The sequence below is a fragment of the Phocoena phocoena genome, chromosome 12 (genome assembly GCF_963924675.1).
Source record: "Phocoena phocoena chromosome 12, mPhoPho1.1, whole genome shotgun sequence".
In the NCBI taxonomy this organism is placed as follows: Eukaryota; Metazoa; Chordata; class Mammalia; order Artiodactyla; family Phocoenidae; genus Phocoena; species Phocoena phocoena.
Genome location: NC_089230.1, coordinates 89847341 through 89859963, shown reverse-complemented (window position 1 = coordinate 89859963; position 12623 = coordinate 89847341). Strand labels below are relative to the sequence as shown.

Here is a 12623-nt window from a genome sequence, read left to right as displayed (position 1 = left end):
ACATAGCAAGCTTAGTCATACTTGGTTTGGATTAATTTAGACTTGACTCCCTACAAGCCCTCCTGCCACAACCTCATATTCAGTAGATCACAAAACACCATGAATATTTCTCTGCAATATCTTCTAAATTAATTTTTTTATTTCCTTATCTATGGTTATTTTGGATTTCCAAATCTGTCTCCCAGTAACTCCCCAATATACCCATCCTGCAAAGGGATGTTGAGATAACTTGCATACATCTGTCTTTACCATGGCTCTTTCCTGCTCAGGAACTGTCTGCATCTCATTCTTGATATAAATCAAATCTGTTACCTTTCATGTAAGTTTTGCATCCTTCTATACTTCCTCTGTCCCATTTCTCATAGCCAATCAGTAGACTATCCAGTTTAGTCAATTTGGCTTCATTAATGTGAGCATGGGGTCACTGTGCTTGTCCTTCCATTTGTATGTTTGCTTAGAACTTTTGGAACTAAGATTCCTTCTACTTTTTCATTGATTCATTAATTGAATGAATACTTAATGAATGCCTGTTCCATGCTAGGCACTCTTCTAGGTATGAAGATACACTGGTACTATGAGAGATCAGGCCCATTCTCAGGGAAAAATAATAGCCAATATATAAATGAACAATAAATAAACAAAATAGGACAATGATATATTATGGAGAAAGTAAAATATGATAATGTGATAGAGAATGATCGGAGGGAGGGATAGTTTTGTGCTGGTCTAAGGGAGTCCCATTCTGAGGAGGTGAGACAATGGCAAGAAGGAGGCAGCCGGATGGAGACTGAAGGCGAAGGTCCTCCAGCTGGAAGACATAGCGTGAAGGTCTAGAAACAGAAATGAGCTTGGTGTGTTCAAAAGATAAAAGTAGGTTAACTGTAGTGGGTGAGGAGGAAGAGAGGTGGTCTGAGGGGGGCGGGGCCAGATCGTAGGGCTTTATAGCTCATGAGGAAGGGTTTAGTTATTTTACATGTCCTGAGAAGTCACTGGAGTGCTTTTGGTAAGAAACAGGAAGATCTAGTGACCATCTCCTCCCCCCGCGTCCTATGGGCTTTCTCTCCAGCCCAAGGTACAGTGATGATCAGTTCTTTGAACTTTGCACTTTGTTTTTGATCATCTTCTAGTGTGGAGGGGAACTGTTTGGGGCTTTCTAAACTACGTGTGCTCTCCCCTGTCTTCCAGGGGAGCCTCTGATTCCCCACTGCCCCACTCTTTGCAATCAGCCAGTGTTAGCAGTGAGTCATACCTTCTGATGTGTCCTGGGAGAAAAACTTTGACAATTCAGTTTTCTATCCATCTCACGCGTGTATGAGACATAGAAATGTATGAGCAGCCACAGTGGAAGGAACTGAAGGACAGAGAGCTTCCTTCCTCTTTATTTGGTGTATTCCCGGAGCCCGTCATATACCACTTATGCACGAGGACATGCTCAACGAAGTAACTTATTTATAAGACAACATTCCTTTGTTTATTTTCTTCCCACCCAACAGACTCACATTTTGTTTTATATTAAAGTAGTTCAGAAACCAAACTGTACAGCTTTGCTGGGGTCCACCTAGAGAGGAGAGGCTCCTTTCTAAGGGAGCCCAAACCCAAATATAAAAGCAAATCACAAATGTGAGCCCTTGTAAACCCTTGTAAGGCGAACCTCTCTGGCAACACTCTCAACACCATGAATTTAAGATAGTCTATTTTTTCCTGTAATGAGATGTAGTGATTCAGTTTCATTATCATAAATGCTGTGCTGATCCATTTCTAGTTGCCTTTATCTGTCCCCCAGTCATCTAGCAAGTCTCCATAAAAATATTTTAAATAAGTGTCAGTTTGTGTTCCTAGTTTGCGCGAGTAGAGGACCAGGTAGAATGCAAACAACTTGCCACATTCTTTCCTAATAATGTCACACTTACTAAACAGTCGATCCCTGCTCCACACACGTGCCACCGTTGCCACATTTCATCAAGCGACAGGGAGAAGCATCACACTGGCCAACGCTGCGCCCAGCATTTGGGTGGCCCTCAGGTGTCCCCAGGCTTCTGAAATGGCCATTCTTCTTAGTGCGAACTTGCAAAGTAAAAATACAACCTTGAAAAGAGAAAAAAATACTTCAGTTTAAAAAATGGAAGAAATGGATAAAACAAGAAGACAATTATTTTTCATTTTTAAAGGAACATTTTTCAAAATAAAGTAATACATGTTAATTTAATGAAAAGAAAAACAGAAGCACAGGGTGAAAAATAAAGTTATCTACCATATCACCACTCCAGAGAAAACAGTTACTAACATTTTGAGAAATATATATATATATATATATATGTATACACACATATACATACATATACAGAGTTTTTTCTATGCTTAGTTGTATTTTCTTTTAAACAAAAGTAGGATCTTGCATGAAATATTTAAAATATATATTGTACCAAAAATTTGTAGAGCATAAATACCTTTAACTCTTTTCTCATAGCATTAACTATTTTTAAATGATAGCATAATAGTCTCTTAGATCATAATATACTTAAATTTCAATTATTGAACTATTGACTCATTTCTTTTTTTTGGTATTAAAAATAATGCTATAAGAAATTTATTACATGTATACCATGTGCATTTGCTAAGTATTTCCTTAGTATACATTTCCAGAAGGAAAACTACTAGGGTAACAGATATGGGTGCTTTGCAGCATGCCCAAGTGTCATGGATATTTTGCACAGTTATGTCTCCCGCACCAAACACAGGGACACCTGCCTCTTCACAGGCACCACAATGCAAGACTTTATTGTCTGCTTTATTTTTAAAGGAAATAAATAATAAAATGCCTTTGCTATTTTTATTTTTTAAGATCTTTATTGGAATACAATAAAGTCCAACATTGCTTTACAATGTGGTGTTAGTTCCTGCTGTATAAAAAAGTGAATCAGCTATAAGTATACATATATTCCCATATCCCCTCCTTCTTGCATCTCCCTCCCACCCTCCATATCCCACCACTCTAGGTGGTCACAAAGCACCAAGGTGATCTCCCTGTGCTATGCAGCTGCTTCCCCCTAGCTATCGATTTTGCATTTGGTACTGTATATATGTTAATGCTACTCTCTCACATCATCCCAGCTTACACTTCCCCCTCCCTGTGTCCTCAAGTCCATTCTCTGCATCTGTGTCTTCATTCTTGTCCTGCCCCTAGGTTTGTCAGAACCATTTTTCTTTTTTTTTAGATTCCATATATATGTGTTAACATATGGTATTTGTTTTCCTCTTTCTGATTTACTTCACTCTGTATGACAGACTCTAGGTCCATCTACCTCACTACAAATAACTCAATTTTTTTCATTTTATGGCTGAGTAATATTCCATTGTATATATGTGTCACATCTGCTTTATCCCTTCATCTGTCAATGAACACTTAGGTTGCTTCCATGTCCTGGCTATTGGAAATAGTGTGCAATGAACATTATGGTACATGACTCTTTTTTTTTTTTTTTTTTTTGCACGGGCCTCTCACTGCTGTGGCCTCTCCCGTTGAGGAGCCCAGGCTCCGGATGCACAGGCTCAGCGGCTATGGCTCATGGGCCCAGCCGCTCTGCAGCATGTGGGATCTTCCCGGATTGGGGCATGAGCCCGTGTCCCCTGCATCGGCAGGCCGACTCTCAATGACTGCGCCACCAGGGAAGCCCTACATGACTCTTTCTGAATTATGGTTTTCTCAGGGTATATGCCCAGTAGTGGGATTGCTGGGTCATATGGTAGTTCTATTTGTAGTTTTTTAAGGAACCTCCATATTGTTCTCCATAGTGGCTATATCAATTTACATTCCCACCAACAGTGCAAGAGGGTTCCCTTTTCTCCATACCCTCTCCAGCATTTATTGTTTGTAGACTTTTTGATGATGTCTATTCTAAGCAGTGTGAAGTGATATCTCATTGTATTTTTGATTTGCATTTCTCTAATAATTAGTGATGTTGAACATCTTTTCATGTGTTTGTTGGTCATCTGTATGTCTTCTTTGGAGAAATGTTCATTTATATCTTCCATCTATTTTTTTGATTGGGTTGATTTTTTGATATTGAGTGGCATTAACTGCTTGTATACTTTGGAGATTAATCCTATGTCAGTTGCTTCATTTTGCAAATATTTTCTCCCATTCTGAGGGTTGTCTTTTCATCTTATTTATGGTTTCTTTGCTGTGCAAAAGCTTTTAAGTTTCATTAGGTCTCATTTGTTTATTTTTGTTTTGATTTCCATTTCTCTAGGAGGTGGGTCAAAAAGGATCTTGCTATGATTTATGTCATGGAGTGTTCTGCCTATATTTTCCTCTAAGAGTTTTATAGTCTCTAGCCTTACATTTAGGACTGTAATCCATTTTGAGTTTATTTTTGTATACAGTATTAAGGAGTGTTCTAATTTCATTCTTTTACATGTAGCTGTCCAGTTTTCCCAGCACCACTTATTGAAGAGGCTGTCTTCTCTCCATTGTATATTTTTGCCTCCTTTATTGAAAATAAGGTGATCATATGTGTGTGGGTTTATCTCTGAGCTTTCTAACCTTTTCCATTGATCTATATTTCTGTTTTTGTGCCAGTACCATACTGTCTTGATGACTGTAGCTTTGTAGTATAGTCAGAAGTCAGGGAGCCAGATTCCTCCAGATCTGTTATTCTTTCTCAAGATTGCTTTGGCTACTCCTGGTCTTTTGTGTTTCCATACAAATTGTGAATTTTTTGGCTCTAGTTCTGTGAAAACTGCCAGTGGTAGTTTGATAGGGATTGCATTGAATCTGTAGATTGTTTTGGGTAATATAGTCATTTTCACAATGCTGATTCTTCCAATCCAAGAATATGGTATATCTCTCCATCTGTTTGTATCATCTTTAATTTCTTTCATCAGCGCCTTATAATTTTCTGCATACAGGTCTTTTGTCTCCTTAGGTAGGTTTATTTCTAGGTGTTTTATTCTCTTTGTTGCAATGGTAAATAGGAGTGTTTGCCTAATTTCTCTTTCAGATTTTCCATCATTTATGTATAGGAATGCAAGAGATTTCTGTGCATTAATTTTGTATCCTGCTACTTTACCAAATTCACTGATTAGCTCTAGTAGTCTTCTGGTAGCATCTTTGGGATTCTCTATGTATAGTATCATGTCATCTGCAAACAGTGACAGTTTTTCTTCTTTTCCAATTTGGATTCCTTTTATTTCTTTTTCAAGATGCTTGATATGACTTCAATTTTCTTAAATTGACTGAGGCTTGATTTGTGACCCAATATGATATCCTAGAGAATTTTCCATGGGCACTTGAGAAGAAAGTATATCCTGTTGTTTTTGGATGGAATGTCCTATAAATATCAATTAAGTCCATCTTGTTTAATGTACCATTTAAAGCTTGTGTTTCCTTATTTATTTTCATTATGGATGATGTGTCCACTGGTGAAAGTGAGGGATTAAAGTCCCATACTATTATTGTGTTACTCTCGATTTCCCCTTTTATGGCTGCTAGCATTTGCCTTATATATTGAAGTGTCCTATGTTGGATGCATAAATAATTACAGTTGTTATATCTTCTTCTTGGATTTATCCCTTGATCATTATGTAGTTTCCTTCTTTGTCTCTTGTAATAGTCTTTATTTTAAAGTCTATTTTGCCTGATATGAGAATTGTTACTCCAGCTTTCTTTGATTTCCATTTGCATGGAATATCTTCTTCTATCCCCTCACTTTCAGTCTGAATGTGTCCCTAGGTCTGAAGTGGGTCTCTTGTAGACAGCATATGTATGGGTCTTGTTTTTGTACCCATTCAGCCAGTCTATATCTTTTGGTTGGAGCATTTAATCCATTTACATTTAAGGTAATTATCAATATGTATGTTCCTATTACCATTTTCTTAACCGTTTGGGGTTTGTTTTTGTAGGTCTTTTCCTTCTCTTGTTTTTCCTGCCTAGAGAAGTTCCTTTAGCATTTGTTGTAGTGCTGGTTTGGTGGTGTTGAATTCTCTTAACTTTCGCTCTCTGTAAAGGTCTTAATTTATCCTTTGAATCTGAATGAGATCCTTGCTTGGTAGAGTAATCTTGGTTGGTAGGTTTTTCCCTTTCAACATTTTAAATATATCTTGCCACTCCCTTCTGGCCTGTAGAGTTTCTGCTGAAAGATCAGCTGTTAACCTTATGGGGATTCCCTTGTATGTTATTTTTTGCTTTTCCCTTGCTGCTTTTAATATTTTTTCTTTGTACTTAATTTTTGATAATTTGATCAATATATGTCTTGGTGTATTTCTCCTTGGATATATCATGCATGGGACTCTCTGTGCTTCCTGAACTTGATTTACTATTTCCTTTCCCATGTTAAAGAAGTTTTCAACTATAATCTCTTCAAATATTTTCTCAGTCCCTTTTCTTTCCTCTTCTTCTTCTGAGACCCCTCTAATTCAAATGTTGGTGTGTTTAGTGTTATCCCAGATGTCTCTGAGAGTGTCCTTAATTCTTCTCGTTCTTTTTTCTTTATTCTGCTCTGTTGCAGTTATTTCATCTCTTTTATCTTCCAGGTCACTTATCAGCTCTTCTGCCTCAGGTTTTCTGCTATTGATTCCTTGTAGAGAATTTTAAATTTCATTTATTGTGTTGCTCATCGTTTTTTGTTTGCTCTTTAAATCTTCTAGTTCCTTGTTAAAACTTTCTTGTATTTTCTCCATTCTATTTCCAAGGTTTGGGATCATCTTTACTATCATTACTGTGAATTATTTTTCAGGTAGACTGCCTATTGCCTCTTCATTTGGTCCATCTGGTGGGTTTTTACCTTGCTTCTTCATCTGCTGCATATTTCTCTGCCTTCTCATTTTGTTTAATTTACTGTGTTTGGGGTCTCCTTTTCGCAGGTTGCAGGTTTGTAGTTCCCGTTGTTTTTGGTGTCTGCCCCCAGCGGGTGAGGTTGTTTCAGTGACTTGTGTAGGCTTCCTGGTGGAGGGGACTGGTGCCTGTGTTCTGGTGGTGGGGCTGGATCTTGTCTTTCTGGTGGGCAGGACCACATCTCATCCTGTGATTTGGGGTGTCTCTGAACTTAGTATGGTTTTAGGCAGCCTCTCTGCTAATGGGTAGGGTGTTTTCCTGTCTTGCTAGTTGTTTGGCCTGGGCTATCCAGTACTGGAGCTTGCTGGCTGTTGGGTGGAGCTGGGCCTTAGCACTGAGGTGGAGATCTCTGGGAGAGCTCTTGCCGATTGATATTACGTGGGGATGGGAGGTCTCTGCTGGTCTAGTTTGCTGAACTCAGCTCTGCCACCTCAGAGACTCAGGCCTGACACCAAGCCAGAGCACCATGACCTTGCCAGTCACAAGGCTCAGAAGAAAAGGGAGAAAAAAAGAAAGAAAAATAAATAAATAAAATTATTAAAATTAAAATATATAATAATAAAAATAATTTTAAAAAAGAAGAGGGCAACCAAACCAATAAACAAATCCACCAATGATAACAAGGGCTAAACACTATACCTAAGATAAACATAAAATCAGAAACAAATCAGTTGCAGACAGCAAACCCCATGTCTACAATTGCTCCCAAAGTCCACCTCCTCAATTTGGGTGATTCGTTGTCTATTCAGGTATTCCACAGATGCAGGGTACATCAAGTTGATTGTGGGGTTTTAATTCACTGCTCCTGAGGCTGCTGGGAGAAATTTACCTTTTTCTTCTTTGTTCGCACACCTCCTGGGGTTGAGCTTTAGGTTTGGCCCCAGCTCTGTGTGTAGGTTTCCCTCAGACATCTGTTCCCACCCAGACAGGATGGGGTTAAAGCAGCGGCTGATTAGCGGGCTCTTGCTCATTCAGGCCAGGGGGAGGGAGGGGTACGGTAGTCATAATTGGAATGCAGGGTGAGGCTGCGGCAGCATAGGCTGGCATGACATTGCAACAGCTGTGTTTTCTCCCAGGGAATTTGTTCCTGGATCACAGGACCCTGGCAGTGGCGGGCTGACCAGGCTCCTGGGAGGGGAGGTGTGGATAGTGACCTGTGCTTGCACACAGGCTTCTTGGTGGCTGCAGCAGCAGCCTTAGTGTCTCATGCCCATCTCTGGTGTTCACACTGATAGCGGCAGCTTGTGCCCATCTCTGGAGCTTGTTTAGGTGGTGCTCTGAATCCCCTCTCCTCGTGCACCCTGAAACAATGGTCTCTTGCCTCTCTGGCAGGTCCAGACTTTTTCTCAGACTCCCTCCCAGCTAGCTGTGGTGCACTAACTCCTTTCAGGCTGTGTTGACACAGACAACCTCAGTCCTCTCCCTGGTGTCTGACCTCCGAAACCGGAGCCTCAGCTCCCAGTCCCCACCTGCCCTGGCAGGTGAGTAGACAAGCCTCTCAGGCTGGTGAGTGCTGGTTGGCACTGATCCTCTGTGCAGGGATCTCTCTGCTTTGCCCTCTGCACCCCTGTTGCTGTGGGCTCCTCTGTGGCTCTGAAGCTTTCTCCCCACGTCCCCCGTTTCCACCAATGAAGGGGCTTCCTAGTGTATGGAAACTTTTCCTCCTTCAAAGCTCTCTCCCAGCAGTGCAGGTCCCATCCCTATTCTTTTGTCTCTGTTTTTTCTTTTGCCATACCCAGGTACATGGGGAGTTTCTTGGCTTTTGGAAAGTCTGAGGTCTTCTGCCAGCATTCAGTAGGTCTTCTGTAAGAGTTGTTTCACATGTAGATATTTTTTCTGATGTATTTGTGGGGAGGAAGGTGATCTCCATATCTTACTCCTATGCCATCTTGAAAGTCCTCTCCTTTTGCTATTTTTAATTAGGGTTGAAAGCCTTTCAATGATTTGTCATTTATAATTTTCCCTTTAAGTTGCTTATTATTTACTGTTTTTCTCTACCTACCTTTTGTCTATACCCTGTTAAACACGTATTTGAAAGACCTTTTTATATAACGAGCACATTAGCTGTTTGTCACATATTGTAAATACTTACTCCAGTTTAATATTTGCTATTTAATTTTGCTTATGGTGTTTTCTTTTTTATTTTTATGTGGAGAAGTTTATAATACTTATGTTGTCACATTTCTCTTTTTTTCTCTCAGGGATTTACCTTTGTATGTATCCTTAGAAAGTTCTTTTCCACACATATAATGTATGATCTTACTTATATGTGCAATGTAAAATTTGCTTTTTGAAGAGTGAAATGCACTCAGAGCAAAAATGTAGGTAGAGGATGGAGTCAGGTGGCTCTGGGTTCAATTACAATCTCTGTCACATAATGGCTAGATGACCCAAATCTAACTGTCAATTTTTCCACCTTTAAAATGAGAACAAATATAACTACTCCATGAGTTAAGAGGAGTAAGAAAATATACATGAACTCGTGGTATAATGCTGGCAATATGTAGGTCTTGTATTCCCTTCCACACTCTCACAAATTCACTATTTCCTTTATTAAAAAATATTTCCTTTCAGCAAAGATTGTGGGATGCTAATATTAAGTTTTTGTAGTTTTTATAATCATACTCTGAAAAAAGCTTTGTTTAAATGACTGTAATATGTATTAATGTCTGAAGTGTTCATTTAAAACAATTTCTCTTTTATATGAATAAATAAAATACTTTCGTTATGAGGAACTGCTAAAATATGTTTTTGGCTAAAAATGTAGCATTGTTATATTTAGAGAAACATTTGGCTAACACTAATAGTTATATGTGCTTATTTCATAGAGAGATGCTTATGTCAGTCAACATAAGATACAGAGTAAAGGCAATTACAGTGGAAGCCATTTGTAGAATATATATTGTATAATTTCATTCCTATTTATACAGCAGATTAAACATAATCTGCTTAGTATAGTACCATGCACCAGGTATTCCATGTCTATATCTTGCATGTGATAAAGTGGGTATGAAAAAGATTTTTGGAGCTATGATATTGGAAAGACTGGTGAAGTTCAAAATAAGTGATAGCTTTTTTTCTGACAGTAAGAGAATTTGTAAATTATTGCAGTGAACTCATTACTCTTCTCTTATGGGCTCTAGTTTGAAAAATCTCATGGAATTAAAAAAGAGAGAGAGAGGGACAGACAGACAGAGACAGAAAAAGAAAAGTTGAAACAGCCAGAAACTGCATGTACTAATGGTATGGGGCATTTTCGGGCTGGAATAACATCTTTACAGCATTGCCAATAAATCTGAATCTATTTTATGTCCACACTACTCAGTTGAGTAATGTTTAATAATCCCTGTATCAATGAACACTAGCTGCTGTGACACTGGAATAATCGATAGATAGGATAATAGATTCCCCCATGTTCATAGTAGTCAAAAGTAATTTTTAATTCTACATCAGAATTAAATAGGTCTGATGGTGAAAGTAACAGATCTTAGAACACTGATGAAAGCTATGGTTCTCCTCTCCAGAAAAATGCACACACAATTGTGTGTGTGATTTCAGGAGACTGAGACACACTGAATCTCATCCATGAACCTCAGCCTGAGAACCCTATGTCTTTAGGGAAGAGGGAAGAATCCCTCTTATTAGGACAGGAAAACAGTAAGACCCTATGTGCCTGGCATATGTATATTTTTTAATCTGGAGAAGGGTTAAATAACCTCTTCATGAACATGAAAGGCTATAGGGAGAATAATGGCTCATTAAAAACATTTCCAGAACAAAAGCAAAAGGGCTTGATCAACAGAAAGAATTTGTATTTTAGACTGAGAACTTCTGGATTAGATTTATGTATCTGGAGTGTTTAGAGAAATGTGAAAGCCTAGGTCAGATATTCTTTTACTGTGTGTGATTTAATCATCATTCTAAAGACAAATGTGATAATCTTAACCTAATTATTAAATTCTTCCATAAAACTTTGTATTTGCTTTGTTATGATTGATTAATATAGTGGCTTCCAAATCTGGGGAGGCTCATTGAAATGCAAATTTTTAGACCCTCATCATAGAGATTTCACTTAAGCAGGGTCCAGAAATCTATATTTTAAAGTCACCTTGTATCACTCTTTAAAGCCAGTGAGATCAGCTCTGGGGAATCAGGTTTATAGTACAGTTGTGATCTGGTCATGATGATAGGGTGGTACTACTTGTCTATAATTTGCAGTACATAATAATGGCTAGTTTATGATGGAGGAGGTGCAGGCATTGAGGGAGGGTTCAAGAGACAAATGATAAAATTAAGGGCTAAGCTAAGGTCCTGGAGTTTCCATAAGACTGTGGATTAAGTGGCAATTCCAAGAACACCCGCCCAAGATTTTCATCCTAAGAAGCTTGGCATGCTTCCAGACCTGTCAATGTAGTTATTTCTGTCAGAAGAAGGGCCAGCTGTGTATGTGCTGAGTGTAGGCTCATTAACAGACTTAAGGAGAAAATGACAGGTATTGACGAAAGCCAGTCTTTGTTCTTGTTAACAAGATGTGAAGGAAAGTTCCTAATTGAAGGGGAAGAAAACAAGACAACAGGAAACCAGGAAATGTTAGACTTTGATAATTTTGAAAGCTTCAAGTCCTCTGACAGTAGGATGGAATACCACTAATAGCTAACATTTATTGTGTTTATCATGTACTGGTTTCTGGTATAAGCACTTAACATAATTATTTTACTTAATTGATTAACTTACAAGCACCCTATGGTGTAGGTTTTTTTTTTTTTTTTTTTTTACAGAGGAGAAAATGGAGGCATAGAGAGTATAAATAACAGGCTAAAAGTCACACAGCTATTACCTGGCAGAGCCTGGATCTGAAGGCAGCGTGACTAGAGCCAGAGCCACGTCTGTGAGGCAGAGAAAGAGGAGCAAATGTTTGACTGGAGCTGGGTCTCCTCCTACCACTGGCACCATCATCGTTGCTAACTTACTGAGAGCTCTAAGCTCTGTGCTCTCTCTCCGTTAGCTCACTCTTGGAACTAGAGAAGTGCTGTGATTGTCCCATTTTACAGCTGAGGCACAGTGAGTCACGAGGAGGTTGGTTGACTCACCAGCGTCATGGAGCTTGTAGGTGGCAGAGGGGACACATATCCAGACAGTTGGGTTCCAGAATCCACACTCGTATGCTTGATTATATCCAGAATATTTACAGAAGAAATGTGTGTGGGAACAAATGACAACAGTTTTTGATGACCCCCAACAAGGTCTCTGTTTCATTGAGTGGAAGATGTGCTTTCTTTCACATTTATAAATTTACCCATTCTTTTCTTTGAATATAATGTTTTAAAAACTCATTGATTTGTTTTGCCCTTCAGGTGATCTCCTGCAGTGAAAGAACTGTTGAGCATTGAGCATAGAGCCTTAATATGCTTTAAACTATTCTTTAAGACAATCTTCTGAGAATCAGCACGGATTATATATTCAAAGAAAAAGTTTCTTTGAGAGCCTTGGCAGAATGAACTAGTTTTACTGGAAACCGACCTTGTATTATGTTGGATTAGCTGTGTTGTTTTCATGTTTCAAGTACATGGCATCCTGCATCTGTGTTTAGGCAGAAGTCAGTGGGGGTGGGGAGAATGGGGTTGCCAGGCAGCCAGAGAACTCAAGTGCCCCAAATGCATCACATCTTGGTCCCGAAACCTGGGCTCCTGATGGTCAGTAGTCTGGCCATGGGTGAGTGGCTTAGGACACTACAACGAGCAGCCCCCTGGCCAAATATTCTGGGGCTAGGAGCCACCAAAAAGTTTATTTT

At 39.1% G+C, this 12623-nt stretch overlaps 1 protein-coding gene across 1 annotated transcript in view; it reads right to left on the bottom strand.

Annotated features, from left to right (window-relative positions):
- EYS (eyes shut homolog) overlaps positions 1-12623 on the bottom strand; it is a 1660061-nt gene that overhangs the window by 61242 nt on the left and 1586196 nt on the right. Inside the window, 1 exon segment of the mRNA XM_065888819.1 lies at positions 1911-2085. Coding sequence (XP_065744891.1) covers positions 1911-2085 — 175 coding nt within the window.